Here is a 26,001-nt window from a genome sequence, read left to right as displayed (position 1 = left end):
TGGAGGGGACCTTAAAGATCATCCATTTCCACCCCCCCTGCCATGGGCAGGGTTGCCAGCCACTAGATCAGGCTGCCCAGGGCCCCATCCAATCTGGCCTTGAATGCTTCCAGAGATGGGACATCCAAGGACTCTGAGCAATCTATTCCAGCATCTCATCACCCTCTGAGTAAAACATTTTTTTTCCTAATATCTAACCTAAATCTCCCCTCTTTTAGTTGATAGTCATTCCCTCTTGTCTTGTCACTGTCAGAAAGTGTAAAAAGTCAGTCCCACTCCTGCTTGTAAGCACCCTTCAAGTACTGGAAGGCCACAATGAGGTCACTGCAGAGCCTTTTCCAAGCTGAAAGAGCCCAGCTCCGTCAGCTTGTCTACACAGGAGAGGTGCTCCAGCCCTTTGATCATCTTTGAGGTCCTCCTCTGAAGCTGCTTCAACTGTTGCACGTCCTTCATCTGCTGTGGGCCCCAGGCTTGGGTGCAGTACTCCAGATGGGGCCTCATGAGGGCAGAGTAGAAGGGGACAATCCCCTCCCTCTCCCTGCTGCCACCCCTCTTTTGATGCAGCCCGGTATGCTGTAGTCCTTCTGGGCTGCATGCTCACACTGCTGGCTCATGCCCAGCTTTTCATCCATCAGGACCCCCAAGTCCTTCTCCACAGGGCTGCTCTCAAGGAGTTCTTCTCCCAGCCTGTACACGTATCTGGGATTACCTTGACCCAAGTACAGCACCTTGCACTTGGCCTTGTTAAACCTCATCAGATTCTTGTGTGCCCACTTTTTGTGCATGTCCAGATCCCTGTGGATGGCCTCCCTTCCCTGGTATTGTGTCAGCCGTGCCACTCAGCTTGGTGTCATCATAAAGAAATGATGAAAAGTCTGTGTTTAAAACAAACAAAAAAAACCCTATCAGTATATCTCCACACTACAGTGACTAGTATATCTGTCTAGCATATGGGTTATATTATATAAATTAGTTGGAAATCTGAGTAAATAAAAAAAAAATCATCCTCACTGTTCCTTAATTGAAGAAAACTCAGCTATGAAATCATGGAAGATCCCAATCAAGCCATAGAGTGGCTCATGCAGTTGATCAGTGTAGTACCAACTGACCCACATGTACTTTCAAAGCTGGGGAAATTATATGACAATGAAGGTGATAAATCCCAAGCCTTTCATTATTACTATGAGGTATTTGCTTTCTGTTACTTTATCATAATTAAAAAAAAATATTGTCATAGTTTTCTGGATCAAGTTAACAGTTGATTCATTTAAACTGTTCAAAATGTCATCCAAAAGAAGAAAGAATGACTTTTGCAGGGGAGGACAGATAGCTGACAAAATCTAACTTTTGTTGTCAGATCCCAAGGAAACAGTCGCTGTTTCCAGCTGGTGTATGACCTCCAACTTCTGTTTGTCAAGTGGATGTTATTTCATAGAATCATAGAATGGCCTGGCTTGAAAAGGACCTCAAAGATCATCTAGTTTCAACTCCCCTGCTGTGTGCAGGGTTGCCAACCACTAGACCAGGCTCCCCAGAGCCACATCCAGTCTGGCCTTGAATGCCTCCAGGGATGGGGCATCCACAACCTCCTCGGACAACCTGTTCCAGTGCGTCACCACCCTCTGAGTGAAAAACTTCCTCCTAATATCTAACCTAAATCTCCCCTATCTCAGTTTAAAACCATTCCCCCTTGTTCTTTCGCTATCTACCTCGTAAACAATCGTTTCCCCTCCCTTCAAGTATTGGAAGGCAACAATGAGGTCTCCCTAGAACCTTCTCCAAGCTAAACAAGCCCAGTTCCCTCAACCTTTCTTCATAGAAGAGTTGCTCCAGCCCTCTGATCATTTTGGTGGCCCTCCTCTGAACTTCTTCCAAGAGCTTTGTGTCTTTTTTGTACTGAGGACCCTAGGCCTGGACGCAGTTCTCCAGATGGGGCCTCACAAGAGCTGAGTAGAGGGGGACAATCACCTCCCTCTCCCTGCTGGCCACTCCTCTTTTAATACAGCCTTCCTGGCTGCCAGTGCACACTGCTGGCTGATGTCCAGCTTCTTGTCCACCAGGACCCAATGCAGCACCTTGCATTTGGCCTTGTTGAACCTCATTAGGTTCACATGGGCCCACTTCTCCAGCCTGTCCAGATCCCTCTGGATGGCTTCCCTTCTCTCCAGTGTATTGACTGCACTATTCAGCTTGGTGTCATCTGCAAACTTGCTGAGGGTGCAGTCAGTTCCATTGTCTATGTCATTGATGAAGATGTTGAAGAGCACCAGTCCCAAGACTGGTCCCTGGGGGACACCACTCGTGACTGGCCTTCATCCTGACATAGAACCATTGATCACAACCCTTTGGCTGCGACCAGCCGACCAGTTCTTAATCCATCCATATTTACATTGGTCCCAACAGTTTCAATTTAAAACTCAATCTGAGACACAAGATTAAAAATGAATACAATAAACATGATTTCAGAGGTGCTTAACTTGACAGGATTCGTTGGAAGGCATACCTGTGTGATGGATATGGAGATAAATCTATGTGTTTGTGTTTGATAATTATTTATTATGCATACACAGTTGCCTAAAATTAGATGTCCTCTCTCTTTCAAACTGTCTGTGGTACTGGCTGTGGTTTCTAGAGATCCTTTAGTTTCAGAAATGGGAATAAGGCAAGAAGACTCTTTGCAATCCAACAGTTCTTTTTTATGTACGCATAAAGTGAGGATGACCAGTGTTGCAATTCTGAGTACTAGTGGAGTTGTATTTCATGGGAAAGAATGCTTTTAGGTTAGTTTTCTATTGGACTGTTTTGAATGTGAAGTTGTATTAGGTAGCATTGTTTAACATTTTAGGTAATGTGTTCACATATAGTCTTGATCTAAGTAAACATCTTAGCTCTTGCAGGCTATTTCAAATAGTACTTCAAGTAAGGCTAGATGGAAAATGTGACAGACTTATCTCAGGTAACTTCTAAAAATCATTCTGTAATTAGAAAACTTAGTAAGCTTTTTTTTTTCTGCTCAGGACTACTTAGCATAGTACACTGCTTCCATTCACATATAACATATTTTTGGCATCTGGGGAATTAAACACTTGAGTAAGATATTCCAGAAGTAACATAAAGATGTTGTTTATCACTACAGTTGTATTTCTTTCACCTTTTCTATTTTGTCAGTCGTACCGGTATTTCCCTTCAAACATTGAGGTCATTGAATGGCTTGGAGCCTATTGCATTGACACCCAGTTTTGTGAAAAAGCCATTGAGTACTTTGAAAGAGCAGCACTTATCCTGTAAGTAATTTTTATTTTATACCTATTTAAAAATTTTTGTGATTAGACCTCCATAATTATACTCAGAGATAACTTAATTGGATAATTTTAGTATTGTAAGCAAGTATCAGATTAAAGCATTTTGGAACATTATTTAATTTTCTGAAATTTCTGTTTGTTTACAGGATGTTTTTGTTCTTACTGTGTTATTTCAATGTTAAGTAAGGGCCTAAGATGGTATTAGCTATTAGAACCTCTTTTCTCTATCCTCTGTTGTTAAACACAGTGATGAAGTAGGAAACAGTTCTACTAAGTCACCAAGACTTCCTTCTCTATGGCTTTACGTGAAATATTTCCTTTCTGTTTATCATGTGGTGAGGAATTGATGGTTTAGATAAATGTATATTTAAATGCTCTTGCTGCATTTTCCCTTTTCATCTAAGTTCTACTCCCTTAAGAAGAGTGATATTACAAATAAGGTGCATAAGTAAGCAGAAGTGTGTGCCATGCAGAATTAGCAATGGATAGTGGATGTATGTTGGCCAATCAAATTGATCTTGACATAGATATTTGAAATATATTAAGTTAAAATTACTTGCTGAAATTGTCCTTCAGCAGAATATGATGTACTTAAGAGTGTGAGTCTGTAGGCTGTGCTTTGTATTCTAAGTCAGGAAAGTGGGCTTGTGAGACAAATGCATTACTCATAAGAGGTATCACATTAACTTATTCTAAATAAATTAAGACCATATTCCTGGTCTTATCTGTCAGTCTGACTCACAACCCGGGGAAGTGGCCTTTTACTGTACCTGTTTTGCTTAGCGCGATCGACAGCATGCAGATCCTCAGATAAAAGACTGCTTGCATCGTGCTTGGTGTTCTGTGTTGGGCTCCTTTCCTCACAAAAATGTTTTCAAACTCTTGTTTCTGTAGGAAGCAATTAACGTGGTTCTATTGTAAATCCAGCTTTTCATTTAAAGTAATTAAACTTGAGATTATATTGCATGTAGGGAAGGATATAAAAATGTGAAATTATAGGTGTAGTAAATACTAAAGTATGCAATGTTCTTCAGTTCTGCAACCAGTTGGTCCAACAAACAGATTTGTGGAAATCACAAAGGTAATATAACAGCAACCAGTACTTCAGTAGTTGACAGTTGTAAGGCATCATGTACCCTAGAAGATATGGAAGAAGCTTAGTCAAAATACAGGACCTTGTAAAGTAGTTTTGGATAATTGACATATGAAATTCTTCCTGGTTATCTGTAGTTACCGTCTGTCTTTCGTACAGAAATCATTTCTCTGTGGGATTATGCTGTTATTAATAAATAACACAACATAGATAATTTGGGTGTTTTTTTGTTATTAAAATAGTCTAGATGTACTAATTGATAAATATGAATGTTGGGATATAAATTGCTGAATATGTATTGTTACTGATGGGAAATAAAATTACATCTAGCAACCTAGAGCCCTGAAAGCAAGAACATGACACACAAATACACTGTGTATGAACTGACCGGGTTAGCCACTTCCTGGGAAGAGACTATACTAGGGTGAAATGATTAAGAGAAGTTTAGTAGCAGGTTTTTACAAATGCTATGCAGAATATCTTGCCTATTTATTGTGTACTTACAGTGTGCACAACTTTGTTTTCTTTATGTGCAGACCTACACAAGTGAAGTGGCAGCTGATGGTTGCCAGTTGCTATCGTAGAAGCGGTAAGTTCTGTAACATTTTTTGTAGTTAGTTGAAGGTTTATTTTGTTTTGATTGATGTTTTGATTCTTTTTGCCTTTTGATCTTTTCTGTCTCCGGTGAGAAATGCTCCTAGATTTTGTTTAAAAATGCAGTTACGTATTATTTTGTTATAAATTTTCTAGGTGTGTGCAATAAAGTGTGACTTCTCTTTTAAGTCTGAGAAGTACGCCTGTGCTGACTTATGCATGAAACATCCTTTGTGCTGTTAAGTGATTAAAATAAAGATATAACAGCATAAATTATTTGCTAGAAGTTTTTTTTAATGTAATTCTTACTGTCACATACAACGTAGTAATTAGATTTTAAAGTTGCTTAATTCCCATTCATTTTCAATAATATGTGTCATTTTTTAGATATTTAAGTAAACAACAGCCAATCTTAATGTGCAGTTTCTTACTGGGAATGTTATATGTCAATGAGCAAAATGGAAAGAGCCTAATCTTTCTAGTTTCTTTCATCACATAATAGTATAAATGATACTTGCCTTTTTAGCTGTCCCAATTTGTTGCTCTTCTTTTTGCTTCTTTATTACTTTTCAGTACTGGATCCCTTAACAAATAAGTAATTTTCTCACTCTGATTGGTTATTTAATTCAACAGTGGAAAAAGGAACAGGATCTGGGGAAGGCGGTGAATTTAGAACATTCAGCACCACTGAAAAAGAGACAGATTAACTGCTTTCCCTGCAAACTAAAACTGGCTGTCTATTTACATCGTTCATGAGTCACTGGCAAAATTTCCAGCTTATCACATTAGCATAGAGCAGATTCAATTGTTCTCTGTCTAACATTGGGAAAATAAAAACAATGATACCTGAACAAACTTTTTTGTCAGTTATATTATGGAGGTTCACAAGCTCTGTCAGTCCTTTGCATGCTAATCAAGCTGAACCAACTTAAAGGCTAATTACTTTGCTACTGGGTTGGTGAAAACCGCTTTTTGGGCAAAAGAGAGAGAGCCACATAAACAAGTATTCTGACTGAAGAAAAGAGAGGCAGAGCTCAGAAGTTACACATTTCCATTTGACCAGTCCATCTACTTGCAGCCTTGGATAAGTACTAGATGCGTTATCTATCTTATGTGGTACATGTGTCATAGGACAACAGGGTCCTAGCAGGTAGAAAAAGGGCAAAAATCAGGAAATTGTTTTTCACAGAATAATCTGGACTATTTTCAGATGCTTTCAATTTTTGCTGTTGTGTAGTATTTAATGAATATTAAGTTTGGTTTTCTTAAATTTGGTCTTATAACGTTAAATCATGTATTAAAACTGAAAAGGTGAAGTGATGTCAAACTGTATAAATTCCTCATTAGATATTCTTTTTTTTTTTTAATGTTTGGAAATGTTGGTAGGAGACCTCTGTTTTGTTTGCAGGTAACTACCAGAAAGCTCTAGAGAAATACAAAGTCATTCACCGAAAATTCCCAGAGAATGTTGAATGTAAGTTGTTTCATTGAGTGATATGGCCATCTAAGAAAACTTCGTTATTTTAAATGTATTTGTTGGTGATCCATGTGACGTAAGTAGTTTCCGTACCCAGATACTGTTCTGAACTAACATTTTTATTCATGGTCATGCCCCCGTATTGGGTTATTTTTTGTTTGTGACAGCATAAAAATGTGATTTAAGAAGTACTAGGGTAATGCTGAAGAAGAAATATGAAAATGAACTAACTGTAGCTGACTGGCTGAGCTCAATCTCTTGCATACTTGCTACATTTTATAATTATTTGTTTTTGTTGTTGTATTGTTATTTGTTTTATCACGAGATTAAAAACACCTGTATTTTTACTTCTAGTCCCTACTAGCTGAAACTCCCTATGCAAATTTCTAGATATGATGAAATGATCTTGTAAAATTTTTACCAAAGCCCATCTTCCAAAAGGAGGTAGAGAGTTTCTAAGTAGAGTTGGTCAAGTAGTCTCTAGAAAATCCTTAGAGAATTTCAAACTGCGCTACAGGAAACAGCTTTGAAGAGTATGACGTTTTACAGAAGCTGTTACACCTGTAGTCTAAGTGAAAGAGCTGTTACTGGTTGCTACGACATCCTCCTACATCTCACACTGCTGTACTAATTCCTAACTACAAGGTTGTCACAAACAAGCCTGTGCTTTCAAATTTTATATGGAAGAGTGTTTACTGTATTTTAAAATAAAATTGTATCATTCTGCTTTAACAAATGTACATTTTAAAGAGCAAACATACAGTTCTGTTATGCAAGAGAAATTCAGTACTAGGACTTCTCAAAGTTGTAGGCAAAATTTCATGTTCTTATTAGCCAGTTGGAGTTATTTGAAAACCTTTTAGAAATGCTACTATTTTTCTGAACGTAGTTTCAACAAATTACAAAATTGAGGCAGCAGTTGGACAAGAAATTTAACTGATCTAAAAGTTTTCTACTGCTGAAATAATGGTTCTTCACTCTTCCCTTCCTGGCCGTATGCTCCCAGCCTTCTTCCTTATGCTGGTTCTGATTCTTACCTGATCACTCGGTGAACAAGTGCAGCTCCCTTAGAGCAGCAGAAAGCTAACCTAGCACAAAAATAGTAATAATTAAAAAGCATACATTTACGAAAGAAGTCAAGAGAGAAGTGGCTCGTGTCATGTTTATTTCTGCCTCAGAGGGATGTTGACAAAGACACTGGAGTAGCATCAGTGTTTTCAGAGATTGGTCCAGCATGTCCGATGATCATCAGCATTTCAGGTTTTAGGGATCCTTTTGTTTCCATTGCAGAATTATATTTGATCTTCATGTTTTTTTCTTCTATAGAGTTAGTACTTAGAAAATAGATTAGACCAACAAAAAAAAAAAAAAACCACAAACTATTCTGATTTGCTTGGCATTTGTAAAATTGTTTTCAACAAAATGCGATTGATAGTGGCTCCTCAGGAATAAGTTAGTGTCGTTTTTATACTTTCCAGTTTTCAAAATGTTTGTCAAGCATTCGGAGCCAAAAGGCTTCAGCATGTTTTGCATCTTCAGCGTATATAATTGATGTTTGTACTGTTCATGGGTATAGACACTGCATCACAGAAAGTGTTCAATTTTTCCACAGTATTGTAACTTGCATAGTGACGTTGGACTAAATCGCCTTGTATTCCTAGCTGTTTGCAGTGTTCCATACCACCTTTCAGTATCTCCAGTTTGGGAAGGGTGCACTTGTAGTTTGAGCTGCTTGTAAGCCTTTTTCTCACAATGTTTTGTTCTTTAATCAGGCCTCCGGTTTTTAGTTCGTCTCAGCACAGATATGGGACTGAAAGAAGTCCAAGAATATATGACAAAACTCAAGAAAGTGGAAAAATTAAAGGAGATAAGAGAACAGGTAAGTCTATTTCTTTCTGCAGTACAGACCGTATACCACAGATAAAGCTAAGATAGTATTGATGGGACTTTAAAATAAAATATGTATTAAATTCCAGGTTTGGAGGCTCGTGTCTTGTGGTTAGGATTTTTTAGTTTTAAATTAGTGGTCAGCATTAAATCTGTCTGAATGTTTGTTGAGCACTGGATTTTCTGTGGTTTTAAATGTTAGTGAAAGATGGGTTATGTGGATGTGTTGGGAATGCTGGAGCCAAACGCATAATTCAGCTTCTCTGGAATGTCGTCTTTCCTACTTCTTTGCCAGACTGTGTAAAGTGTATTTACCAGCCAAGCAATAATGCAGCCATAGAGAGAGAGGGGAATGCAAGAATTTCTCCATGTAGTAGAACTCCTTTTTGCTATTACAGAACCACAACATTAGCAGGTTACATAAGTATGAAGTAAATCATTTATGTTAGTGGCAAATCTTAAACTGCAAAAGAATTTCCATGGAAAAGCTACAGGCTGTGAAAGATGTGAAATCACAACTTGTGTTGCATTCAGAGCAATGTGCGTTCTTAATTTTCTTGTTATTCCTGTGATAAACTAAGTTTTTTAAAATTAAAATCAGCTTCTTGATTGGAAAGCATTGTCTGTGTTACGGAGCTGCAGTATACTCAAGTTTGCTCTTTGTGTCCAGTGAATTGTCTGAAAACTGCATCGTCACATTAGGGTACATGAAGTCTTATCTAATTTACGTTGTGCTAGTAAGACTTACTGGCACCCTTTCAATGCCAGATAATTTTTAAATACATCCTTGGTTACTGCAGTTTGACTTCAATTCCAGAGAGTCTAAGAATGCACATGTAGACTGGAGCATTTCAAAAATGAAAAGAACTCAGACAGGGAAACGCTGATCAAAGGATACCACGTTTATGCTACAAGCCTGCTTTGTGGGCCATTTGAAGTATATTGGTTTGGATTTTCTGTAAATGTAAAATTTAATGCATTTTGAAAAATGAACACTAGAAGGCAGACCCCAAATGTAGTGAGGCTGATATTCATCCATGTCTCTCTCGTAATGGTATCAGTAAACAAAATAGGTAACCAGATATTCCTATTCTACAAAACTCTGAATTAGTTGAGACCTCTCTGAAGTGAGTTAAACAGGCTTTCCTTAGTATCTAGACAGTCTCACTTCAATATCAGTGATATCCAGAGTTCTTTGCAATAACAACCAGTACCTCAGTGCTGTACGCAGGAAAGCTCAGATATGAAACCAGTTAAATACTCAGTTACCTTAGCTGGTGAGAGAGAGAGAGAGAGAGAGAGGCAGAAGAGATGTAGAAGTGATCTCATGCTTGGCATAGAATTCCAGTGGTTTTTTACAGTGAAGATTCTCATAAGAAAATTGATAATTCAATATGTGGAAAAAAAAATATCTTGTTGAATTTCTTCATGCTTATTTCCTGCTAGAACCTGGAGCCTTCCTGAACATATTTCTGTACTATCTGGTAGGGAAAAAGCTACCAGTAAATATTTAAAAGATTAAATTGTCAAAGTTATTTAAGAACTGAGAGTTTAGCGGTGCGTGAATTATGCTTAAAATGTTTTTTTTGTCATTCTGACTACATTGAGTTAAGGGACTTCACTCAGTAGTAACTGAATGATAGAGATCTTAGTGGAATCCAGTAGTCCAAGACAGAGTGTCAACACCAATGCTGTTTTGCAAACGATAGAACTGCAGTTCCTTTTTGCTATTGGTGTTACGTCTGGGTTTCCATCCCCCAATTTGGTTTTGGTGATTTTTTTTGTTGTTCTGTGGGGGTGGGAGGTTATTCTTATGTCTGCCATCTGGCTTTGGAAATGACTAGGTATTTTTGTCCTAAGAAATTCTTTCTGTCATTCGTGCACATATAAACTATATTTTTGAGCTCTAAAATTATCAAGTGTTAATATTTCACCGCGTAGGTTTCCAATAGGAACACTGGTTTCAGTTAACAAAACCAGATACAACTCAGTTCCTACTCCCAATTTTTGACTAACGCGTGGTTTTTTGATTGCACCCAGTAAAGGCCAAAAGGATTAATGCCATTGTAATATACCTACTTTTCAAAGTCTGCGCACTGACTTCGTATCTGCATAGAAATTTATCAAAATTTTCTGTTCTGGCACCGTTTTGCCAGAATAAGTATATTCACATGGAGTTTATACCAAAATAAAACTCGGTTCTCAAATGCGGGCAAGTTGTTAAATATTTCCAGCCAAGAATCTGGGAACATCTGTGAGGTTCATTCACAGTAGAAGTTTTTCTCCCTGTCTCACGCAGCATTGGATTTTTGCTTTAACCTTCATGTCTTCTTTTTTTTTTTTTTTTTTTTTTTTTTTTACTGCATTAACATTTCTTTTTCATGTTTCAGTTTAAAAAAACACAGGCATTAGTGTAAAAGTTCACACAACCTCCTTGGCTCCCGTGCGTACATACATTACTATTTATTTCCTTTAAGTGAGCTTAAGGACTGAAAAAGTGGGACTGATTGGGTGTGGTGTGAAGCGGTGATGATTGGGGCAGACACTGCGGAGGACTTGCTGTGTTTACCTTCAGGCATCTGCATCTGGACTCATCATCCTATATTTCTTTTGCAGTCTTAAGAGAGAAATAGTTGGTTTTGGGGTGGAAATGACTGGACCTATTTTAAGTATCTGCTTTTGGTGTGGATGGCTTGTAAGCTATTCAGTTGGAACTGTATGGGAATTAGTCATATGCTTCAGCTTTAGTAGTTCTGCAACATCTGGGAAGTAAAGCCCAAGGATGTAAACACCACCACGGTGCTATCATATAGGGACCGCTTCCCTCTGACAGGCAAAAGCTGAACTTCTGCTGATGGACTCAGTCCTTCATTGCCTGGATAGTCTAAACATTCTTCCCAAAGCGCTGGACTGCTAACAGGATACTTAGTCCAGAACTGAGAGAACGTATTCTAGACTTGAAAGTTTCCCAAAATAAATACAAAGTATGAGAATTCTGGTCCCAGGCTGGATAGTTCCAACACCATTCCAGGTTTCACGCTAGGCGTGCTGCTTTCCTGTCTGACTCCTGTGAATTTTGATTTAAAGGCCCTTCTTTTTTCTTTTGGCAAGAAGCTTGAAAGTTCTTTCACGTCTGTGTCATTCCAACTTTGCCGGACTCCGTGTTACTTTTCTGGTGAAAAATAAATGAAGAAGCTACAGTAATTGTCCCAAACACACAGTTAAGTAGCGTGCACACGTTTTAAGCAGAACCTGAATTCTGTAGGATACAGAGATGACTTTTATTGACAGCTAAGTGCTTGAAATGTCGTCTGTTTGTACCTGTCCATAAAACAGTCCCTTTCTGAGATGTGCCACCTTGTAACTGACAGTATATTTGCATGAGAACTTTGGTGTTTAGCCAAGAGAAGCCATTTCTGCCATGTGATGCAGAGGTATTGCTTTGATAAACTGTCAGAGTTTTCAACCAGCCCTAAAAAAACACAGCTGGAAGATGTTTATGGTACCTTCCTCTGTGCAAGAGAGCCGAGTTTTTAAGCGTAGTTTTTAAAGTATTTGCCTTCACCTTTATCTTACATTTAACACTCAACAGCAAATTAAGTTTTGCTGTAAATTACAGTGCTGTGCCAGGTATTCAAAATTTAAGATCTATGGGGTGAATAGTTCTTTTCATACATTGCCCTACTTCCCCCCCCTCCCTTGAATCTTTACAATAATAAAACGCATGTGGGATTTGTAAGACGTTAATAGGCAGAGGCTACTTTGAACTCATGCAAGGAGGGCTACATTGGCTGTTTTTTCAGCTGTACTTTGTAGAGGTTCATCTGAACAATTTTTATGCACGTTCCTTGTATAAATTTTATCTGTAGAAAAACAATTTATTGAGATAGTCTGTTTGAATTTCACTTTTACATAAACATTGGGTTTAACGCTGATTTTGGGACAATTTTATGTGTTGAAAACACAGGGTTTATTAGTTACAGTAGGATAAACCTAATTTAATGTTCTTCTCCTGTTTTAGTAATAAGCTAAGTTGAGTTTTTAATAATTATTTCTAGCATACATTAGTAAATGAGGGTTTTGTTCTGTTCTTTTTAAACCCGTTTCACTGTTCTGCAGCGCATTAAATCTGGCAGAGATGGCAGTGCACGTAACCGCAGAGAAGGAAGTGCTGGTGGCGGTAAGTACTTAATGCCTCTGCTTAAATATCAGACTTGTCAGGATTCTAAAGAAAATAGTTTTTCTTAAAGTGTTTGTAAAACCTCCTTGCATTTATACATGGGCACAAATAAGCATTGAGTAATAATCAAGTACTTCACGAATTTTGTGTCAGACTCTTTGATTACCTTGCTGTACAAAACCTCAGCTAGTGTAATAGCATGGATCTGGTCTGAGATTTGTGTATTGTATACAGATCTGTGCATCTCTAAAGCTAGATTTCTACTTATTTCCACAACTGTGTGGACTTGAGCATTAACTTGGGATGAAGTTTGGAATGTTTACTATAAAGTATCATTTATTATAACAAAACAGAATGTGTAAGCCATGAACTAGAGAATTTCATTGTGTTTTCATTTAACACAGTGTAGAAAAAGGGAATTTTGTGCCCACTGTCCAGTCTTTTGCATAGTGTTTGTTGTGAGTTGAGGAGGCTATTTTGTGCAACCAACCCTGTAATTGGAAGACCTCTGTGTTTACCTTCTTGCCCTTTCTTCCTCTTTTCCCAGTGTGGCAGAGGTGAAGTGCTAGAGGCTTCCATAGAGAAAAGCTCATTCTCTTGACTGTTAAGTCTCTCTGCTGAGTTTCTTAAATGTAAAACTGTAGGAAGGTAAATCTGGAAGTTTGCCTGCTTAGCCTTTTCTGCACTAGGCAGTCTACATATTGCAGAGCTAATGATTTTTCCCTCCCATTATTAAATCCACGAGGCATTAATACTGTTAAACCTGACTGTTCCCCTCTGCTGTTCTAAGGAAACTATCAGACTTCAGGCTACTTTGGCCAGCTGGAATAAAGTGCATTTTGACCCAAATAGGAAATTATTCCTTGGTATTCTGCTTTCATTTTTATCTTACATCATTTGGTATCATAAATGATCTCCCCTAGAAATTCTTGCTTTGATTCTCTTCCTTTTTCAGTGAAACACTTCATGAATTTTTCTTTTCCTAGCTGGTAACTAACTGGTAATTTTATTTATCCACTGACATAGCAGAAGTTTTACTACTTTGATCTAATTCTATAGGGTAATGAAAATTACTAGCATTGTGTTCAAATGACTTTAGAATACTTTGGCATTGAGGAATACTGCTCTCCTGAGTTCTTTAAGGGTTAAGAATTAGTACTGGATTCTTACGAGTTCTCATTCCTTTTTTTAGCTCAGCAGTTTCACCAGTGAAGCTCTTAAATCACTTCTTGTTATGTAGGAAAAAATATCATTTGCCTAGAATTTAATTTTACCTGTTCTGGGCCTTAGGCCAAATAATTCTTGGGGTGGAGTTCCTTATTTTGGTAACAGAAAGGGATGGAAATATCTGGGCTCTCTGTTGTAACATAAGCTCTATGATGAGACAATCAACTAGAGGTGCGAGCAAGGCAGCAGGGTGAGAGAGCTTTGGGACACGTTTTTATCACAGAGTGGAGATCCACTTTGGCTTACAATCAACAGAAATGAAGAGTAGGTAAGGGTAGTCACTGCTGTGCAAAACACTGCACCAAACATCCAGGCAAATGGCACAAAGGATCTCTCTTCTTACAGCTATCGTTTGTCATTATATCTACCTGCCTTAGTTTAAAAAAAAAAAAGGGGGGGGGGAGGGGGAGAGTGAGTGAGAGTCAATAATATAGTAATAGGGAATAAAAATAACAAGCAAGCTGGATAGATGCTAAGATAACATCAATCCCCCAAACTACCTGTTCGTCAGTCCTTTCTTTAAAGTCAGAAATATATCTTAAAAATGTTATTGAAAAGAAAAGAAAAAAAGAAATGTGTCGCCCTCTAAAAAGGTTGAGCACATCAGAAACTTTGACTGCAAGCTCTACTAATTCCAGGGGATTACTTCCCCTCCCCACTCAGAATAACTGGAGAAGAGCAGGTGCAAACATAAAGAGGATGAGGGAACAAGCAAGATCAGAACTGACCTAGAACTTGTCCTGTCAATAATTCTTAGCATGATGCTCAAGATACAATATCAAATTCACAAAAGAATGGAAAAAAAATTAGGGGAACAAGCCTGTATAAGAGCTTGTAAGCATAAGACTGAGGAAAAGGCAAAGACCCAAACATCATATTAGCCAATGCTTGGCATTTTTCACCTGGGTTATGAGTCTGTATTTTACAGCATAAGAAGTGTCTGCATACAGCTTGCATGGAGACACACATGAAGTATAAACAAGGATTACTTTATTTCAAGATCTTAATATGCTTTTGAAATATCACTGTCTTCATTACAAGAAAAGAAACGTGTATGCATTTTGAGTTTAATCTCTTCCAGTGTTGTTGCCAAGACCAAAAGGGATAATTTTCCTTCATGTATGGGAGATTTGCCATCATTACTGAATTCAGTGAGGCATGGAATCATGCTTAGTTTATTACTTACTAGCTAAATGAAAGTATTTACTTGCTAAATGAAGTGCATATGCATTCCTAGTGTTTTAGGTATGATGCATGTTTTCTTTCTTTCCTCTTACCAGCCCTGTGTCTCTATACTTAACTGGCATCCCTAGGAGAAGTTATTTCTCGAAGTATTTATCCCCTGTACTTGTAGTAGGAGTACTAATAGTTCAGACTTCCTTGTTTTAGGAAATATTATTTAAAATTGCTCTTAATGAGGAAGCTAAGAGGAAAGAAAAGTCAGCAAGGTTTGTGCTTAAAACCCTACTTTGTCAATATAAATTAAAACAGAAGAAACATGAGATGCACTAAACCATAGTTTGAAGAGTACAAATAGAGTATGCATGGATTCTGCACAGAATGGAAGAAGGATGAGCAGGAAAACTAATATCTACGTGAATGTTAGTGTTGAAGTCTACTCTAGTGTTGTGTGAGGAATGAGCATTACATCTGAAATGCTTACCCACAGCTGAACACATTTGCTCACCCTTACTATAAATGTGAAAAGTTTCTTCTCTATGTAAATATCAGAGTAATGATTTTTGATCTTCTTGATTTACATTAGGAGATTGCATTTGTACATGCCCTTAACATTTTTGTTAATTAAAAAAAAAAAGGCAAAAAAACCTGAAGGTTTTCTAACAGTACGTCTGAGTTTCAGCAGTTGTCAAAGATTTCCTTTTTAATAATCTTCTTGTTCTCGCGCTTGTTTTGTGTTTTGCAGAGATGTGATACTAACATCTAGAAGTTGGAAGTCTAAGCATTGTGGTTTTTACTGCTGTAAGAGATTTTTACTGTTCAAGACCATAAGGCCTTTCATAGATAAGCTAAAGTATGACCTTAAGGAATACCTTACCGTAGCAGTGTTTACTTGGTCTCCGCATTTGCCCTGCTCTCTGAATGGGGAGTGTTGTACCAGATGAGAGGGCAGTTGTGTACATGAGGAGTCGTGCAGTCTCGAACAGGAGCCCAAAGAAGCAGTATAGGGTTCAGAAGATGAAAGGCTAAGCATTTTGTACTCTCCCTGTTACCTAAGCCTATCCAGGTGAATTTGGGAAAGAAAGAAAAAAAAAAAAGCCACAAGAAGAATTGAGATGTCTCTTATTTCATTTGATGGTGTTAAAGGAGGAATGAGTTTGTCCATCTCAAGCAACCATCCTGTCACCCTTTAGCACCTCATAGGAATCTCTTCATACTAATATGCAAGTATATTATGGATGTTAGGACACTAAGCATCCCAAATAATCTTCACTGTGGTTGAGGCAAGAGATTCTTCCTGTTTCTCTGCAGCAAGAACTGCATGACTGCTGTTATTTTCTAGGCTTTGTATGCCTATTCATGCCTCGTTAATTTCAAATTGTTATGGGATGGTTCTATTGGCTGTGTGCTGTGCATGCAAAAAAAAAAAAGTTGTTCTTTTTTATAAACAGACAGGAAATATCTGAATGATGTGAACATCTTAACCTATTTATTGCATTTGAACTCTTCACCTAAGGAGTTGGCTTAACTGATACACCAGAAACAACTTTTGCTCAACAGTGTTTTCAAAGCAAAATGAACTTTGGTGGAATTAAAAAAAAAAAAATTGCACCTGATTCCCACTTATTTCCTCAGTTTATACGTAACATTCTGGCTGCTACGCTGAAAGTACTGTTCTTTTGGGTCACAGAATCGCAGAATTGTAGGGGTTGGAAGGGACCTCTGGAGATCACCTAGTCCAACCCCCCTAGTTAACTCCAACCAAAGCCCTTTCTTCTCCAAAGATGGTGCCTTCATCCCAAACATGAAAGGTGCAAAGAGCTGCATTTAAATACATTCAGGATTTAGTGAAACTTCTGTAGTCTTTAAAAGCATTAGCTAACTGTGTGCTTGTTACTTAACCATTTTACGAACGCAGACTACCAAACTGAAAATTCTAGTTTATTTCCTTTGTTTGTTGCTCAATTTCTGATCCATTAATCAGAAATAATGGAAATAGTAATTAATGGAAATCTGCATTAACACTCAAAGCTTCACTTTCAGAAGTGAAAGTCTTTAAAAAAAAATTTAAAAAGCCTTTGAGCCAGAGCTTTTATTATTATCCAATTATTCCAATGGTACATTCATATTTTGCCTGTGTTTTAATTCAGTGAACGTTAGTTTCATTTCCCTAGAGGGGAGCCCGAGAAGAAACTGTAGAACTCACCCCTCCAAAGTATGCATGTTTGTGATTAACTAGTTTAAAAACAGTTCCTCTCTTGTAGTTCTATTTAATGTAGGACATCAAAATCCTGAGCTCTACATGGCAAGCCTGTACTCATGAACTTGAATGTATGTGTACTGAATAAAAACATATAGATGATTTATCTGCAAACAGAATTACAAAAAGTAATTTCAATGTGAAGTATAAACTTCTGGCAGATAATGTTATATGGTCAGCAGAATTTTTAATAGCTACTATATTGGCAGCCAAATCATGTATTCCATGGCAGAGCTTCAAGAAAGACGTTATCCCAAATGGCAGGAAGTGAGGAAATGGCCTCAAGTTGCACCAGGGGAGGCTTGGATTGGACATCAGGAAGAATGAAAGAGAGGTTGGTTAACTGTTGGGTTGGGCTGTGCGTGGCAGGGGTGGACTCGGCATCTCTGGAGGTATTTAAGAAATGTGTGGATGTGGCACTAAGGGTTGCAGTTGAATAATGGGGCTCAATAAGTCAGGTTGGTAGTTGGTCTTGATGATCTTGAGTGTTCCAACCTAAATGATTCTGTGATTTCCATTAATGAAGTTCCTCTGACCGGCTTAGTCTTTCCCTCTTATGGTTCCTGTTGTACCTTTTCTATCTTTGCATCTCTTCACTGCTTCCAACAGCTTTCTTAAGTTTGTAAATTACTCGTTTTCCTTTTTACAAGGTTCTGAGCATACTTTTATCTACTCTCTTCCTCTCCCTGTAAACCATTTGGTATTGCCCTCCAGCTGTACTCAGCACCATCTCTGAAGCTCGTCTCTCACCTCCTGTTACCCAGGCCTGTGTTTCAATGCCTGCTGAAATCACGCTGTAATTTCACAGCCCTTTGAGTGATCCCCTTCTAGTCAAACCCACTGGTTTCTTCAGTTCCTTCAAATCCTTTGTTAGGTATTCATGTCTTCCATGGCACCTGTCATGCAGAATTGAGCTAAAGGAGGTCAGTGTACAGCAAAGTCGATTTTCCTTGCTTTTAAATTTCAGCCATAATCTGTTCTTGTAAATGCATGTGCCATTTAGACTGTATTAGACCGTATGTATTAGATTGTTTTCAGAGCAGAAGCGTCTTCCAATTCAGGGCTGAGTACACTGCATTCTGCAGTAGTGTCTATAGAGAAATGAAAGTCTGTCATCTTTGTGGAAGATCTTTTAAAATTAGTAACAAAAAGAACAATTGTAGTAAATAAGACAATGGAAAAGTGTCACCAAGTCCAGACTTTGTAAATAATGTTTGCTGAATTAAACCCAATTTTCTTCTTTACAGATGGAGGATTTTTAATAACATCATTGTTTTGTGTTGTAAATGGGCTTGTTTGTATTTGGCTGCATGGCACATCCTGCATTGTAAATATACCAAGCCAAACACGAAGCATTTTCTTGAAGGAAAAAAAGAATATTGAATAGAAACTGATTGTAGCAAATGAGATTGAAAGCTTGCCACGAATGTGAAAAAGAGATTAAGAGGTGAACAGAATATTTAGAGTGTCTGGAATACTGCTGTGGCAAGAGAATGTTAATCTGACGTTGTCTGGGCACGAGGCAGCCTCAGAGCCGACACATTCCTGGGGGCCTCTCTGCAAACTGAGCTGCCAGCACAGTGTTTACAGCGAACTGCCGGGCCCAGATAGGCTGTATACATGAACTGTGCCTGTCAGCCGCACAGGCAGCACGTGCCAAGTATACTCTTCCAGTTTAAAGCAAATTTAATGTTGTATTTAACCTTGACAGGATTCAGCAGGTGGGTCATACTAATGTCTCAGGAGGCACACAGACATACGAAATGTCAAAATGCGTTGTGACCATGCTTGTGTTTATCGTGATTATTTTAACTCCAGAATGTGACTTAACTTGTAAGCAACTGAAACATCAGCATTTGAAGTAGAAATAGTTAAATAAGTTTGATCCAAAAAAAAAAAAAAAAAAAAAAAAGGTGTATACTTTAAAGAAATAATTAAAAAATCAGAACACATACATGCGCAGACACAGTGTCTATAGTGTTTTAATAATTACTGTTACAAATGAATACTGATTCCATCAAGATGGTTTCATCCAAATCATGTTTGAAAGAAAGTATCAAAAATTTTGTTGTCCTTGCATCATGATTTCACAGAACATGACAGCATGCTACTTGCCTTCTAACTATTTTGTTTTTTATTTTTGCATTCCAGATGCTGGTGGTACCAAAGGGGAAAGATTGAGTGCCAAACTAAAAGCTTTCCCTGGAACAACTGAACCCTATGAAAGTAGCAGCGGTAAAGAAATAGGCAAGTGGGCATCTTACACCTTGTGACTTCCCAGTCCCTCAAAGAGAGGGGAATTAGAAAAATTCAGTTATTGGAAGAGCAAGTATGATTACACAGTTAGGAAAACATTTTCCCTGTGAAATAAACTTGATGAATGATATTAGCTTCATTGTTCAGAGCTCACTGTAAAGGATCTGTAAATATTAAGGAATGTGGCCCCACAAAATATTTATTTTTAATATTTGTCTCCTGCAAGGTTTGGTCATTTCTTGTGGTTTTGCAGCCGTAAGTTCTTCACTGAGGTTGAGTTTTCAAAGAGATGTAAGGGATTTACAAACCCTAATCCTTACGGAAAGTGTTACTTCCTAGAATGCCCTTTCTTAACTATCTCATCAGTCTTCTGTTCCATTCATGTTTCCGAACTCTTATTCCCACCTTTTGTCTGTAATAAAATAAAGAAAAAAAAAATCTTAAAAATAGTACCATTAGAACTCAGGTGCATTGCTCTCGTGCCATGCCTTTCTTCCCAAATGTGGTATCTTGTTCTTCAGAGATCTTTCTAGTCTGCATTTCAAAGATACCTTTACAGATGCGTCATGTTAAAAAGCAGTCTCATGTTTGATTGGATATGTTTAAAACAAAGCTAAAAGTACTTGCAGGTAACTGTTTCAAATGCACTTGTTTAAATCCCAGATGCTTCCTACATAGACCCACTTGGCCCACAAGCAGAAAGACCTAAAACTGCAGCAAGAAAAAAAACTGAGGAAGATGACTTTGCTGATGAAGAACTGGGAGAAGATTTGCTTCCAGAATAATGTATGGTCCACTCATAATCTTTTCTCCTTTTAAAATTTTTACCAAAAATATACTACTTTGAGATGATTTTGTACCAGGTTTAAATGAAATAAATGTTGAAAACTGTTTATGGTACCATATATTAAAGGTATGGATTTGAAGTTGCTGTGTATTTTACAGTTGATGAAAAATAAAATATGTTATGGTTGGGTTACTTTACTCCTGCAGTAAAACTGCGTGGGTACTCAAACTCACTGCAAACTACATCATATGCATAAAGCTTTTGATTTCAGAAATACATAGGATTCTATAAAACACAGCAGTCTCTAAAGTTTCACCGTTCATTGTGAAATACCTCAAAGCAATATTATAAGATTGCAAGTCCCATATCCTTTATTCAAAACCAAGATTTATTTAAGGTGTGTCGGTTGACTTCCTGAAAATGTTGGGTAATGCCTTGGTCATCTCTAAGGCCACAATTCAGCAAAGAACTTATATTGGTACTGAAGAGAGTGTCTTAATATAAGTCCGTACCTAGCTGAACCAGGGCTATCTCCTTGAAACGATATTTCCTTATGGTTGCAATTACAATGATAAGGACCCTTTGCATTTAAATAGATTATGGGTAGGATTTCAATCTCATTTCTTGAGATTGGTTAATTAGATTTCAGCTTTTATGTCTCTGATGCTAGGGATTGTGGCACTGACTAGAAATACAGAGTATGAGAAATCATAATTTTGCTTATAGGCTAAATGAGTTTGATATGAAGTCAGTGATGTATGTTATTTGGGAACATGGGATTTTTGATATTCTTCACTTTTCAAAGCTAAGAGTATTAGTCAGCTGTTCAACATTTCATAACAAATACTTTCAAAACTAGTAGTCTAGAGTGGCAGGTACTTTAAGGCATTGAGTTTGGTTTAATAGTTAGACTTTGGTGTGATACTTTGAAATACAAAGATTTGACCTTCTAAAATTATTATTGCTTATTCTGAGTTTGGTGTTTAGGCTATTTTCCAACTAGTGATACTGGGAAGTTCTCTTCATATCTCCGTGAAATGTTTTTGGCAGGTTTTAGAAACATCTGCCTGGTCTCATCGGACATGTCTCTACAAGTGGTCTGGAATACTCCTGTGAAGGCACTCTTGTAGGATCATAACCTTGTGAATTTTATGTTACAGTTGTCCAGTTAATGAACTGCTTTACACGTAATGTGTTTCCCGTGGCACAGGTACAGCACTCAGTCTAGGGACTGCAACAGCTTCCAGTTGGTTGCATGAGCAGAGCACATTCAATGTGGTTCTAGAACATCATGAGGAGACCCAAAGAGAAAAGGGCAGGTTCTGGAGCATGGTCTCCTAGAGAAAAGAAAGGGAAGGAAAGAGAAAAGGGGAGAGGGAAGGGAAGGAAAGAAAGGTGGGAAGGCAAGGAAGGAGGGAAGGAATGGGAAGGAAAGGAAAGGAAAAAGAACGTAAGAAGGAAGTCAATGCCATATATCTATCTTATTTCTTCAATGTGCTGCAGTTCTCTTCTAGCAGCAGGACAGAAAAGAAATATGATGACCTTGTCTGGTTCAGGTTCAGCTTGGCTGAGGAGACCTTCCATGTCTTTTGGAACGAGTAATACAGAAAAGCGTGGTCCCTGCTGTCTGTTGTGAACCCCCAGTTTAATGCAGCCTTTACCATTTTACTTTTCTCATTGACTATAGTCTAAAGGCAATACACACTTGTCAACACAGAGACAATGCATGTAGTAAGCAGTAGTTCTCTTCTGTTGACTTACAGTCCTGGAAGACCGGGACCTCAAATCAGTAGTGATTTCATCATTTAGTTTACCCAGATGCACAACTACATTATGTGAAATTCTGTGTTTTACAAACAAAGAATTGTACTTTTGTTCCACTTCTGCACAAATTCCCCAGAACTTCTGGAACATGTTGTTTCTCACAGCATGAGGATCTGATTATATAATGGTTTGGGCTATGATGCATTTGCACATTATTTTGCAAGAGCTCGCTCAAAACTGAGGGAAAGTCATGTGGTCACGCTCTGATACTGAACTAGTAGGTCCTGTAGGCAGTCTGAATGATTTTGTCCTAATTCTGCTCCTTCAAAACCACGTTAGCTATGGCTGTGTCTCTGAACAAAGCATTGCCTGCTCTGGCAGGCCTGGAGCACAGGAGCTGATGTGTAACCATCCGTATTGTAAGACCACCAGCACTCTCCCTGGTACGGTTGCGGCCTCCAAACAGACTCCATCCCCAGAAGCCGCACTCCAGGTATGTGCTTCTGGCATCAGTTAAGCTCTGGAAATAGTAGATCATTTACAATTCCTGAATACAGTTTTGTAAATGCCACAGGACTGCTGTTATTTATTTACTTACTTAATCATGGGAAGGCAGCAGTATTAAAACTAGGAAAATGCTAATCCTGTTGAGAAACTATTATGGCTTGTATCATCTTGAAAAATCGGTCACAGTATTAAACAAACCTCTATTGACCTCTGGGTCCTGAGATCCTCTGCAAGTCTCCTTCAGAATGTTCTGGATTTGGTTAGATACAAATAGTTACTGTTGTCTGGACAAGGATGAAATATGTCCCATTGTACAGTAGGCTCTCTGATAATGACCCTATGAATCACTGTAATTTTACAAAACATAGAAACTCAGCTTCTTTGAATAAAGGTGGAAAGTAGTCACAGGAATTCTATCCCCTGAAACAGACATTTGTCTTCTTGATTCTCTTGAGAGTCTTCTGTGTTTATTACCGCTTCAAAAGCAGGCAGGGCAGAAGAAAACCTGGCCCAGCCCCAGGTGCACCACCATCACTCAGCGCCGGCCGAACATCAGTGTGCTATATATATATATATATCTGGGCTGAAACCAGGGCACAGGGAGGCACAGTGCAGTGCTAACTCCAGTGATGGCAAATAAGTTTATGGATTTTGATACACTGGCTGAACACAGTCCTGTGAATAGCAAGAGCATGCAGCTGCGCTTTCTGTTTTCATCAAGGAATTTGAGAATAGGGGACAAAACAGAGCAGTGAGGGACAGTGAAGTGATGACAGTCTCTCACGGTTTTTTTCTCTAGATTTGTGTCTGTGACAGGGGGACAGCAGGCCCACAAGCCCACCAGCCCAAAAAGTGGGGAAAGAGGGAAAGGGAATGAAAGGGGAAAAAAACAGTGGCAACGGGCTGATGAGGAAAACAAACTTTGTTTTTTAATTAGAATAGTGAAAATACAAGTTAATGGGTATTGAAGCTAATAAACCTAAGCTACGACACCAAGTTGGGAGGGAGTGTTGATCTGCTGGAGGGTAGAAAGGCTCTTCAGAGGGACCTGGATAGACTGGATCAATGGGCCAAGGTAAACCATATGAGTTTCAACAGGGCCAAGTGCCAGGTCCTGCGCTTTGGTCACAACAACCCCAGGCAACCCTACAGGCTTGGGGAGGAGAGGCTGGAAAGCTGCCTGATGGAAAGGGACCTTGGTGTGCTGATGGACAGTCAGCTGAATATGAGCCAGCAGTGTGCCCAGGTGGCCAAGAAGGCCAATGGCATCCTGGCTTGGATCAGGAATGGTGTGGTGAGCAGGACTAGGGAAGGAATCCTGCCCCTGTACTTGGCATTGGTGAGGCCCCACCTTGAGTACTGTGTTCAGTTTTGGGTGCCTCAGTACAGAAAGGACATTGAGGTGCTGGAGCAGGTCCAAAGAAGGGCAACAAGGCTGCTGAAGGGCTTGGAGAATATGCCCTACGAGGAGCGACTAAATGAACTGGGGCTGTTTAGTCTGGGGAAGACGAGGCTGAGGGGAGACCTCATTGGTCTCTTCAAATACCTGAAAGGTGATTGCAGTGAGAGCAGGGCTGGTCTCTTCTCACTAGTGACAGGTGACAGGACAAGGGGAAATGGCCTCAAGTTGCACCAGGGGAGGTTTAGGTTGGATATCAGGAAAAACTTCTTTACTGAAAGGGTTGTTAGGCACTGGAATAGGCTCCCTGGGGAGGTGGTTGAGTCACCATCCCTGAATGTGTTTAAAATCTGTTTGGATGTGGTGGTCAGGGGCATGATCTAGTTGTTAGAGTTGGGTTGATCTGATTGTTAGAAACAGACCTGGCAGTATTGGTCGATGCTCGGCTGAGCATGGCCCAGCAGTGTGCCCAGGTGGCCAAGAAGGCCAATGGCATTCTGGCTTGGATCAGAAATAGTGTTGCCAGTAGGAGTAGGGAAGTAACTGTCCCTCTGTACTCAGCACTGGTGAGGCCGCACCTCGAGTACTGTGTCCAGTTTTGGGCCCCTCACTGCAAGAAAGACATTGAGGACCTGGAGCGTGTTCAGAGAAGGGCAATGAAGCTGGTGAGGGGTCTGGAGCACAGGCCTTATGAGGAGCGGCTGAGGGAGCTGGGATTGTTCAGTCTGGAGAAGAGGAGGCTCAGGGAAGACCTTATCGCTCTCTATAACTATCTGAAGGGAGGTTGTAGTGAGCTGGGGATCGGCCTCTTCTCTCTTGTAACTAGTGACAGGATGAGGGGGAATGGCCTCAAGCTGCGCCAGGGGAGATTGAGGCTGGACATTAGGAAATACTACTTTTCTGAAAGAGTGGTCAGGCACTGGAATGGGCTGCCCAGGGAGGTGGTGGAGTCACCATCCTGGAGGTGTTCAAGAAATGTTTAGATACAGCGTTGAGAGACATGGTTTAGTGGGGTTATTTGGTGGTAGGTGGATGGTTGGACTGGACGATCTTGTAGGTCTTTTTCAACCTTGTTACTTCTATGATTCTATGATTCATGAAGAGAGGAGGGGCAGGAGGGGTGGCTTCCCAGTCACACCACCTGACACAACAGGTGGTGGTGAAGGGTTCTTTGTTTTATAGGCCAGGACAGGGACACGGCCAGAGTGCGGCACGCTCCTGTTGTCAGCCCCACAGCCGTGGGTGGGTGAGGAGAGCTCCGCGTCACCCGCCCTCGCTATTCCTGTGTGACAATCTCCACGTCTGCCTCCCAATAAAGCTTGGATTCATGAGTCCATTGGTTGGTTCCTCTGGTTTGTGTGGTCTTCCCTTCCTTATATTTAAGTGTCTTTCCATGTGCGTGCCTGTGTGTGGTATGTGCGCGTGCAGACACAGATGAAGCGTATCTTTGTGTAACGAGATAAAAATTGTGCATATTTTACACCCTTCTTATGTATCCGGGAATAATCTCTGAATTGTTATAATCACATAATGAGCTCTGAGATCATGTGGGTAGAGCCCTATGGAAGCGTGTGAGCCAACCGCCGTGTCCTCAGGCCAGTGCCATGCAGCAGGAGGCCAGGGCATCCTCTGCTGCACGGGCTCCAGACGGACCTCACTGTGGTGTAAGGTGCTGTCAAGAGCACGGCAGGACAATTTTCATCCGAGGCTGTCAAGGGAAAGCATTTCAATGCCTTACCTGTTTTCTCTCACAAAACATCAATTATCCTTACAGATTCACATTGATTCAAGTTTGCCTCACAATAAAGCTTGGATTCATGAATCCGTCGGTCGGTTCTTCTGGTTTGCGTGCTCCTTCTTTCCTTTCTCCCGCGCCGGAGCGCTCGCCTCCTCCGTGAGCGCCCGCGATCTTCCTGGCACGCGAGGCCAGGGGAGATGCAGCGAGGCGCGGGGCGCTTTTCCAGCCGCTCCTCCGCCGGGAGACAGCCCTCGGCACGCTCCCCTCGCCTTCCTCGAGCAGCCCGAGCGCCGGGCGCGCCGCCGCCATGCAGCGAGGCAGGGTGAGGAGGGGTGGCGGGCGGGGGCCGCG

The 26,001-nt window shown here is 39.7% G+C and overlaps 2 protein-coding genes across 2 annotated transcripts in view; both read left to right on the top strand.

Moving 5' to 3' along the window:
• The window catches only part of IFT88 (intraflagellar transport 88), a 40,854-nt gene extending 20,415 nt beyond the window's left edge, over positions 1-20,439 (top strand). The window contains exons 18-25 of the mRNA XM_021379640.1: positions 1,037-1,187; positions 3,169-3,284; positions 4,932-4,984; positions 6,398-6,463; positions 8,239-8,345; positions 12,473-12,533; positions 19,351-19,446; positions 20,119-20,439. Coding sequence (XP_021235315.1) covers positions 1,037-1,187; positions 3,169-3,284; positions 4,932-4,984; positions 6,398-6,463; positions 8,239-8,345; positions 12,473-12,533; positions 19,351-19,446; positions 20,119-20,240 — 772 coding nt within the window. The 3' untranslated portion in view covers positions 20,241-20,439. The remainder of the gene's footprint in view (positions 1-1,036; positions 1,188-3,168; positions 3,285-4,931; positions 4,985-6,397; positions 6,464-8,238; positions 8,346-12,472; positions 12,534-19,350; positions 19,447-20,118) is intronic.
• IL17D (interleukin 17D) overlaps positions 25,727-26,001 on the top strand; it is a 9,862-nt gene continuing 9,587 nt past the window's right edge. The window contains exon 1 of the mRNA XM_021379675.1: positions 25,727-25,972. Coding sequence (XP_021235350.1) covers positions 25,958-25,972 — 15 coding nt within the window. The 5' untranslated portion in view covers positions 25,727-25,957. The remainder of the gene's footprint in view (positions 25,973-26,001) is intronic.

Source organism: Numida meleagris, chromosome 1 (genome assembly GCF_002078875.1).
Source record: "Numida meleagris isolate 19003 breed g44 Domestic line chromosome 1, NumMel1.0, whole genome shotgun sequence".
Lineage (NCBI taxonomy): Eukaryota > Metazoa > Chordata > Aves > Galliformes > Numididae > Numida > Numida meleagris.
This window is presented reverse-complemented; position numbering and strand designations above follow the sequence as displayed.